At 35.6% G+C, this 10180-nt stretch overlaps 2 protein-coding genes across 3 annotated transcripts in view; one reads left to right on the forward strand and one right to left on the reverse strand.

The window, feature by feature from the left end:
* The window catches only part of LOC110453093 (dynein intermediate chain 2, ciliary-like), a 28056-nt gene extending 27801 nt beyond the window's left edge, over positions 1 to 255 (reverse strand). The window contains exon 1 of the mRNA XM_021501929.1: positions 121 to 255. Coding sequence (XP_021357604.1) covers positions 121 to 153 — 33 coding nt within the window. The 5' untranslated portion in view covers positions 154 to 255. The remainder of the gene's footprint in view (positions 1 to 120) is intronic.
* Positions 256 to 297: 42 nt separating this feature from the next.
* Positions 298 to 9942, forward strand: LOC110453070 (protein FAM219A-like). 2 transcript variants are annotated; one of them, XR_002463250.1, is made up of 6 exons: positions 298 to 478; positions 6027 to 6126; positions 6896 to 6977; positions 7481 to 7564; positions 8219 to 9571; positions 9602 to 9942. XR_002463250.1 is itself a non-coding variant. In XM_021501899.1 (5 exons), the coding sequence occupies exons 1-5, from the start codon at positions 407 to 409 to the stop codon at positions 8412 to 8414; spliced, it is 534 nt and encodes a 177-aa protein (XP_021357574.1). In that variant the 5' UTR covers positions 298 to 406; the 3' UTR covers positions 8415 to 9942. The 2 variants fall into 2 exon arrangements, 1 of the variants encoding a protein (XP_021357574.1); XM_021501899.1 differs by having other exon boundaries at positions 8219 to 9942.
* Positions 9943 to 10180: the final 238 nt, after the last annotated feature.

A 10180-nucleotide genomic window follows, 5' to 3' on the forward strand; every position in this document is an offset into this window, starting at 1 on the left:
AAAATGACATTTTCATTCAGTGTTGTAATGGGAAAATTCACACACATGTCAATAGCCAGTCAAATGAATTCCGCGTATACCGATCAAATTCAATGAATTGCAGAAAACAGCGTTTTATACCTGCTTCCCTTTTCCAATTGCCTTCGCTGGCATGTTTATTTCTTTTTGTTATCCCAGTGAGTTGGCTGAAATGTTGACTTCTCAAACTTCTGTGAAGTGAAAACACACGGAAACAGCGTTGCAAGTTGTCATTAGAAACGCGCATGTGCAGTGATCATAACGAGATTCTCGTACACCTAACGTTGGTTCAGAAAAAATGGTCGGCAATGTACTTCCGGAACACGACTGATGTGAATAATGTTATGATTAACAAGAAATAAGCATATTCTTCGTTTCATTTGGTGTCATGGATAGTATGGAAGACAGCGGATTTGATAGTGACCAAAAATCAATGCTCAACGGAAGTTCGGAACCACAGGTACGAAACATATGGGAGAGCTCATACTTGTTGACAGATGTCAAAACAAAATTGGGCCAAGGGGCGATTTCGTTCGAGCTTTTTGTCGCTGATTAAGTCGTCTGAAAATTCAACAAAATCGTCTTGGAAGCAACACACATATAAATGAAACTTCTCCGTCAAATATAAAGTTAAGTGGATGGTTAATGAAAAATAAATGATCGCGCAACCATCCAGTCGCTAGCAAGCACGTTCCAGGGTTATATCGCATGGCCGTGAAAGTTAGCTTGTTATTAAGGCAATAGTCCACCTTCATATTCAAGGTCTGTAAATTACTCGATCGCATTGTCGGAATTTTTTTTACAAAGCTGATGTTGTATATATATATGTTACTGGTGTAGTAATATGAAACATACAAATGAAATTACTTTTTCCTTCATAATTTAACAGTTACATAGGACATGGGGTATGCATTTCAATGCCAAGAAGTGCTACATCATGAGCATTAACTGCAATTCACAGCACTTCTACCAGCTTGACAACAACATCCTACAGCAAGTGCAGGAATCCCCATATCTTGGATTAACCCTGTCAGAAAATCTTAGATTTGGTCCACACATCACCAAGATAGTAAAGAAGGCTAATTCCACTCTAGGGTTTCCGCGGTGGAACCTGAAACATTAAATATTGCCCAGCTTCATGTCGAAAAACAGAGTATCGCTCTGTGGTCTGGGATCCCTATCTCAGCAAAGACATCGACTGGCTATAGCGCATCCAACGCCAGGCAGCCCGATACATTTCAAGAGATTATGCCTCCAGGGAGTCAGATTGTGTCACCCATATGTTCCAGGACATGGACCTGCCCCCACTCAAAGAGAGATGGAAGCAGAGCCGACTAGCATTCTTTTATAAAGTGGTCGAGGGGCTGGTGCCAGCCATGCACAGTCAGGACTATTTAACACCAATCCGAGGGAACCGGAACACGGTTTACAGACAGTCTCAGAAAAAATATTATAGAAAACCAAGAAACCAACAACCCTAGGTGCTTTAAAACTACAGACTATAACACTCCTGCTATAATAGCTAATTTTTTCCCAAAACACCATCGACTCGAATCAGCTTCCAGACAACATTGTGCGTGCAGAGTCACTCAAGGGTTTTAAGTTAGCTCTGCAACTGCACGACTAAGCGCCTCCAGCACTCTTTCTCTCGATGTGTTTATGCCGGAGAAGGCCCTACATGTACATTGTCCAGATCCAGATGTTATTCATATACGATGATGAATGTGCATGTGTGCCAGTGGCAATGCACCTTCAACTACAAAAATGTAGCTACTGGGAAAAGTCGGACAATATGCTCTAGGATCATAATTATGATACTGTGTCCCAGGGTTACAGCGCATGGCCGGAAAAGAAGGGCAAGTGAGCTTAATATGCCATGGCGCAGCGTCCGTCCGTCAACTTTTCCTTTAAAACGCTTCTTGTCCTGAACGGCCCAGTAGATTTGGACTAAATTTGGTCTGGAGCATTCCTTGGCCAAGGGGACTCAATTTGTATAAATGATGGGTCTGGCCCCACTGGGGGCTGAGGGACGGGGCCCAATAGGGGAAATATAGCAAATTCTTTAAAATCCTTCTCCTTCTGTAGGAATGATAGGATTTGGTCCATATTTGGTCAGAAGCATCCTTGGGGGAAGGGGCACAATTTTGTCTAAACCGTGGGTGTGGCCTTCCTGGGGGCTGAGGGGCGGGGCCCAATATGGGAAATATAGCAAATTCTTTAAAATCCTTCTTCTTCTGTAGGAATGGAAGGATTTGTTCCCTATTTGGTCAGAAGCATCCTTGGGTGAAGGGGAACCAATTTTGTATAAATCGTGGGTGTGGTACCCCAGGGGCCTGAGGGTTGGGCCCAATAAGGGAAACATAGCAAATTCTTTAAAATCCTTCTTCTTTTGTAGGAATGAAAGGATTTGTTCCATATTTGGTCAGAAGCATTCTTGGGTGAAGGGGAACCAATTTTGTATAAATCGTGGGTGTGGTACCCCAGGGGCCTGAGGGGTGGGGCCCCAATAGGGGAAACATAGTAAACTCTTTAAAATCCTTTTTCTTCTGTAGGAATGAAAGGATTTGTTCCATATTTGGTGTGGTGCATCCTTTGGTAAAGGATAACCAATTTTGTATAAACGGTGGGTGTGACCTCCCCCCCTCGTGGGACCTGAGGGGCAGGGTTTAATAGGGGAAATATAGGTAAAACCTTTATAATCCTTCTTCTACCTTAGTGATTAAGGGATATTCTCCTTATTTAGTCTGGAGCATCCTTAGGCAAAAGGGGTTCAATTTTGTATAAGCATGCAGTGGGTGTGGTGTCCCAAGGGGCAGAAGGGCGGGGCCCAATAGGAGAAATATAGGTAAAACCTTAAAAATCCTTCTTCGACCATCAGGATTATGGGATTTTATATATATCCTTATTTAGTCTGGAGCATCCTTGGGTCAAGGGGACTCAATTTTGTATAATTGGTGGGTATGACCCCCCTAAGTTGCATATATATGTGGGGTTCTGTTTGTTCTCGCTATATCTCAAGTACTGGATGGATCTTTCTGAAATTTCATATGTACCTCCAGCACCTACTTCATACCAATTATTTTAAACATATTAAGGTGAGCGATACAGGCCCTCTGGGCCTCTTGTATGATGATTACAAGACTGTCAGCACGTACATGCTAATAGATCCTTCTTTTAACAAAAAAAAAGGTTACATATTTTGCTGCTTTTACAAATTAAATGCCACCATTATTTGATATATACTATATCATTAACAAGCTTGTGGCTATATACAATTGCAACCATACCTGTACCTCCGAGGAACCTTTATCAACCCAAGGACAGCCTTTAATACAACCTGCCACTCTCCAGAGTCCAGAGCTAGTCTTTCTTTAAAAACCTTGTACATCAAGTTAACAATGAAATTTCATGTCATGGTAACTGCAGTGTTTCATTTGACCTTTTATTTTCAAGTTTCATGGAACAAAAAGAATTTGTGTTCATAATACTTAACCTCATTGTATTATATACATACCAAGGTAACTTTTTCAAAGTGCCTCTGCAATATTAGGATTAAGCAGTTTGCAGGGTTACAGAATACATATATATATTTAAATAAACAGTCTAAAGAATCTCCATGACGAGATAAAAGTACTAAAGACTCGATGAGAATTTTTTCTTTTTATATTTCATATATATATACAATGTATATAACCAAAAAACAAGAGTTTCTTCGACTAAAGCCAAAGAAACTCTCTTAGTCGAAGAAACTCTTGTTTTTTTATATTTACCATCACAAGGACTTTGAAACGTTTTTCTGATTATATATTTATAAATAAAACAAAGCAGAAGACTACTTAGACTAGTATAATCAGCGCTTTTGACCATCTTTGGGCTCCTCAGGCGATTTGAATTTATTTGTGACATCATAAATGGAGTACACAGACTTAAGACGTCATAAACAAAGTACACATAATGCAAACGCATAAACAAAGTACACACAATGCAAACGCATAAACGCATAAACAAAGTACACACAATGCAAACGCATAAACAAAGGACAAACAATGCAAACGCATAAACAAAGTACACACAATGCAAACGCATAAACAAAGTACACGCAATGCAGATGCATAAACAAAGTGCACACAATGCCAACGCATAAACAAAGTACACATAATGCAAATGCATAAACAAAGTACACGCAATGCAGATGCATAAACAAAGTACACACAATGCAAACGCATAAACAAAGTACACACAATGCAAACGCATAAACAATTAAAGTACACACAATGCAAACGCATAAACAATTAAAGTACACACAGTGCAAACGCATAAACAATGTACACACAATGCGGACGCATAAACAAAGTACAAACAATGCAAACACATGAACAAAGTACACAAAATGTGGATGCATAAACAAAGTACAAACAATGCAAACACATAAAGTACACACAATGCAAACGCATAAACAATGTACACACAATGCGGACGCATAAACAAAGTACACACAATGCGGATGCATAAACAAAGTACACAAAATGTGGATGCATAAACAAAGTACACACAATGCAAAGGCATAAACAATTAAAGTACACACAATGCAAACGCATAAACAATTAAAGTACACACAATGCGGATGCATAAACAAAGTACACACAATGCGGACGCATAAACAAAGTAAACACACAATGCAGATGCATAAACAAAGTACACATAATATGTACTATATACTATAATGCTCTGTTGATTATGCTATAGGGAAATTCCCTTTAGCCATGTCATTATAACAAACACATATGTTCTGATTGTTCACATCAATAAAATTGTTGTGATTGTGGATAAAAATGTATGCATTTGTTTTGTTACTACATACCACTTCCAATACCCATGTTCAGGGGAGGGTACTCTGATGTACATGGACGTGTATGCTATACATGTACATGTTCAACTTTAACATAGAAGCTGAACTCAATTTGCAATATATATATTCGTACCAAAAAAGTTACAAAGTTAAGGTGAAGATATTTAATTTATCATTCAGATAACAGACTTTGTAAACATTCTGAGACCCAGCATCTCTTGTTGGGTGTGTACAATGTATGTATGTGTCTCATTCGGGTGTAGGTCTCTGGTAGATGATCAGCCTTGAGCTGTTCAGATGCTCGTGGCATTGGAAGACAGCCAGACTTAAAGATTGCACTGTTGAAAAAACGCATACAGTCTTACATTTCGTACTTGTATTGCTTTTATAACTTATAATGACACCATCAAATCTATATGTTTACTTTGGTCATTGTCTATATCTATATGATAAATATTTGATGTTTTGATGCAACAGAATAACACACAATAACGACATTACAAATGGTTTGACAGCTTGTTAACACATGACTCAAAGTCCTAGTGATTCCAGACTGGTGCTGTATAATAATGTACGTACATGTGTATACATATACAATTTAGCTATGGATGGCTGGGCAGTACTTACAGTACAAGGGGCAATACTCTTGTAAAACACATTTCATCAATCAGACAATTAAACAAGTGCAAAGAATAATTATTATAAAGAGATCTGACTAAAAATAAATTTGAAAAGTAAACTTTTGGGCTACAGTTACGTTGGAGTCCTTACAGTACTGGTATAGGGTATACAGGTATAGGGTATACAGGTATAGGATATACAGGTATAGGGTATACAGGTATAGGATATACAGGCATAGGGTATACAGGCATAGGATATACAGGTATAGGGTATACAGGTAAAGGATATACAGGTATAGGGTATACAGGTATAGGATATACAGGCATAGGATATACAGGTATAGGATATACTGGTATAGGATATACAGGTATAGGATATACAGGTATAGGGTATACAGGTATAGGATACTACTTAGCCTGATCATGAGGAGCGTAAGGAGTGTAAAACACTTGTAAAGAACTCTATGTTGCATTTATGTATGTTCATTGTTCCTGTAAAATTTGCCTTATTTCATATTCTTTTTTTTTTATATTTATAGAGTACCAAATCTTCCTCATCAAAGTCACCCGCCAGTTACTCAGATGCCAAGACACAGAGTAATGCCCACAGAAAATCTTCACAGCTCCAGAAAAAGATTGGTAAGTTTGATGTGCATTAAATTATTGTAAAAGTCTAGATAGTTTGATGTGCATTGAATTATTGTAAAAGTCTTGGTAAGTTTGATGTGCATTAAATTATTGCAAAAGTCTAGGTAAGTTTGATGTGCATTAAATTATTGTAAAAGTCTTGGTAAGTTTGATGTGCATTAAAATTATTGTAAAAGTCTAGGTAAGTTTGATATGCATTAAATTATTGTAAAAGTCTTGGTAAGTTTGATGTGCATTAAATTATTGTAAAGGTCTAGGTACGTTTGATGTGCATTCAATTATTGTAAAAGTCTTGTTAAGTTTGATGTGCATTAAATTATTGTAAAAGTCTTGGTAAGTTTGATATGCATTAAATTATTGCAAAAGTCTGTAGCTAGCTACTGTTTATAACTGGCTTTATTTTCCAGGTTATATTCACAAGTATGCATGAGATCTGTATACAAATTTATCTATGTTTTTATTTCAACCCTACTTTACTACATTTTGTACCTCTGATTTTATTTCAAGTAGTGATATCTGGTCCCACATGTCCACCAGACATCTATCTGTCAAAATGTCTTAGTCTGGTGTCAGGGCCAGAGAACACTGGGGCGATATACAACGGTATAACTTTGTTTCATTTTAATGAATCAGTTGGTGTTATAGATAATAAATAACAACTCTATCAACATGATTTAGTCATTGTTTATTTTTAATCAATACTTGATAAACACATTTATAAATATATCTTTACAACTTTATATCAATATTTCTTTGACAGAGCGACACCGAGAAAATGCTAGGAGGGCTAAAGTTATTAATCAACAGCCAAGCAAAAATACTTTTATGATGCCAAGAAGCCGGTAAGTGGACAGAAATGTTGTTATAGACTGTTTCAGATGGAAAAGTAATTACATGAAACCACAAGTAACTTGCTTCCTTGTGTTAATGATTTATCTTTTTGAAAGAGGGTCAGAACAATCTTAATCAGTTTTAGAAAAAAAATACATTGAAAAACAGAATTTGAAGGAAAAACTGAAGTACCTGGAGATTTATGCTCTTGTAATTAAATACTGTTAAATAATCATAAAGAATTCTTTAACCAGAAATATATACTTTTTGAAACATTGAGTTTCATCAAACAGGAAAAATCATGTAAAATTTCCGATTAGGTTTGAAAAGCAACATGAAGGTAAAACAGAATTTCTTTGAAGTTGCAGTTTCTACCGCAGTTATACAAAAAATCTGTTATTCACAATGTTTTTTGTAGGATCCACCTTGTAGGTAATACATTATGTTATTTCCATACAATAATGTTTTTCTGGCTTATTGCTAGCCTATGACTTTACTAAATGCTCTGTTTCAGACTGATGCTTCCTCCTAGATCAGATGCCCAGCCAAGACCTCTTGACCAGCAACCATTGGTAGCCATAATGACTGACGATGAGAGGTAAGTGCTGTTAGACTAAAACTTTCTAGGTTCAGTATGGCTGTAAAGCTCTTGGTTGTAACAGTGGTTTTGTACCTCTGTCCTGTAATCCCTATAAATATAGCATGTAAAATTACACAGAAAACAAGTGTATTTTACCTAGAATCACTACATACTTTAAAAGACATTCATTCATTTGTATGTATAGTGTTTACTGTTTATGATTATTTGTGTACTTTTTGACAAATTCTTCAGAATACGTTATGTTGTTGTAAATCACTTTATTTTTTTTGCGAGAGATATTATTTTGTTTAAATTGGGAGGAGACTCATTCGTAAATTTAAATCTTTCATGAATATTAATTCTGTAGATAATTTCTGTCAATATGGAATTACCATCCTCTCAATCCAAAATTCTTGTACATTTCTACTTGCTTATAAAACCTGCAGTCAATGTTTGTGAGATAAAGTACATTTGTATGCATGAAGGTAAAGTTTGATACATAGTGAAACAGAATCGACATTGTACTAGAGCTAGTAATCATAGCCTTTTACTTGTATTGATTACGGAAGAAAAAAATGATGTTTGTAGAAGTGAAATAACTGTATTTTACAATTAGAACATATAAATTGAGTAATAGATATCTATTATATTTATTGTGCCTGTCTGTTTCAGCGATGATGATGATGATTTTGAGTCTCCGATGATATCACGAGGTGCTAACAAAGACATTACCCAGCAGTTAATTAAGGACGGCTATAATCTTGACCTTGAACCTGATGACGAGGACCTTGATCTAATTCCTCCACGACCTATGAATGAACGATGTGTGTGTTGTCAGAATTATACGGGAACATGTTCTATACAGTGATTAAAGTGTGCCAAGTTGGGATAGGAATATTAAAGTCAACTGTGAAGAGGATCATCTGAAAAAACAAGGGAGACATATATTTTTGTTGCACAAATTATACAGTAACAGAGCTTTACTTGTAAAGGAGAAATTGTTGTATATTTGGTCATGTGTATATGAAATGAACAGAATTAAGCATTTAAAATAGAAACTTGATATACAAACACAAATTTGGTAGAAAACTATGACATAAGATTGTATTGGTACATACCGTACACATGTTTATGTTAGTTGCTAATCAATTATTTGTATATTTTCATTTTTATTTTTGCTTATTGTTAGCTTTCATAGTCTGAAGATTCAAGGTGAGCTTATGTCAAATTACAATGTCCGTTGTCTATCAACAATTGATGTAAAAGACATCTCCTGAACTGCTTTGCTAACTACCCAGAAGCAAGGGGCCTGCATAGTGGCAAGATTAATGGTACACAAGATTTTAACATTATTGCTTTAAATGAGAATTTTGCTGGCTGAATTTCAATTACCATTGGCTGAGAATTCTAAACTTTCATTGACTTCCAACAGGTCAATTTAGCCAAATTGATACAAATATTCTTTGCTTTGTCCATATTAAATTGAGTTTTGTTATTGTTATTGGTTGGGACCTTGGTAGTTCCAATATGGCCACCATGTTCTCAATTGACAAAAACGTTTTTTCGAATATTGTCTTGTTAGATAACAAATAAAAACAGATGAGCGATTCAGGTCCCATGGGCCTCTTGTTTGGTATGGAGCCCAGTGTATATACAATGTATAAGCTTTTTATTGTTTTAATTTTCAAGCTCATTCCATGATGAATATTATATCATCATGGACTTTCATGAACCTGTATTTATATGGATCTCTTCTGGCTAATGTATGAACATTATGGTATTGGTGTATTATTTCTCATAAGGATTATAAGTATAAAATTTATTCCTGCAATTTTTGGTTGTCTAACAGACCATTGGAGAAATTGGAAAATTGTGCAATTTTTTTTTATTTCTTTGTTTTAAAATCATGTGTTTAAATATAATTAATCAATATCATTTGGCATGTTTTGTTTACCCTGAAGGATTTTCCCTGGAGTTTTTTCCTATCGCTTTAAGGCATTAGATCTGATGGGCTATCGCTATAAGGTATTAGATCTGATGGGCTATCGCTTTAAGGCATTAGATCTGATGGGCTATCGCTATAAGGCATTAGATCTGATGGGCTATTACACTGTATCTCAAATCATTATTTGCAATTTTATTTAGAAGTAGTTTTCTTCACCTTCATGGGTTTTTGTTTTTTATTTGTTAATTTGATTTTCTCTAGTAATGCATGAATGAGTATCAATTGTATTCATTCAAAAATGTGTTCATGTAACTGCTTTTAGCTGTTGCTTAGTAAATATAAGTGAAAAATGCTGTCCCTATTTCTACAAAATTGAATGATAGTATTTGTAAACCATGTGTCCTGTTGTAGTACATGTATACCTATGTTTTTTCTATTTATACTAAACATTTGTTTATTCTAGTTGTTGATAAATGTATTGTTTTATAGGTGATGGCCACTATATATTATAAAAATATTAGACTTATTGTTAATAAAACAGGTACCCGAAAATACAGTGTATGTGCACTTGTAATTTGGTAGCTGTTATCAAAATTTAATTATTCTCATAGAAAAGGTATGTATCAACTGTAAAAATGTACAGATTTATTGGTTAGCCGTTTGTATTAGAGTCCTGCATTTATTAAGAT

The sequence above is a fragment of the Mizuhopecten yessoensis genome, unplaced genomic scaffold, assembly GCF_002113885.1.
Source record: "Mizuhopecten yessoensis strain PY_sf001 unplaced genomic scaffold, ASM211388v2 scaffold7087, whole genome shotgun sequence".
Taxonomy (NCBI): domain Eukaryota; kingdom Metazoa; phylum Mollusca; class Bivalvia; order Pectinida; family Pectinidae; genus Mizuhopecten; species Mizuhopecten yessoensis.

Coding starts and splice junctions, on each gene's coding strand:
- LOC110453070 (XM_021501899.1), top strand. CDS start 407: ATGGATAGTATGGAAGACAGCGGATTTGATAGTGACCAAAAATCAATG. Junction 479..6,026: donor ACGGAAGTTCGGAACCACAG/GTACGAAACATA, acceptor TTATATTTATAG/AGTACCAAATCTTCCTCATC. Junction 7,565..8,218: donor ATAATGACTGACGATGAGAG/GTAAGTGCTGTT, acceptor TGTCTGTTTCAG/CGATGATGATGATGATTTTG.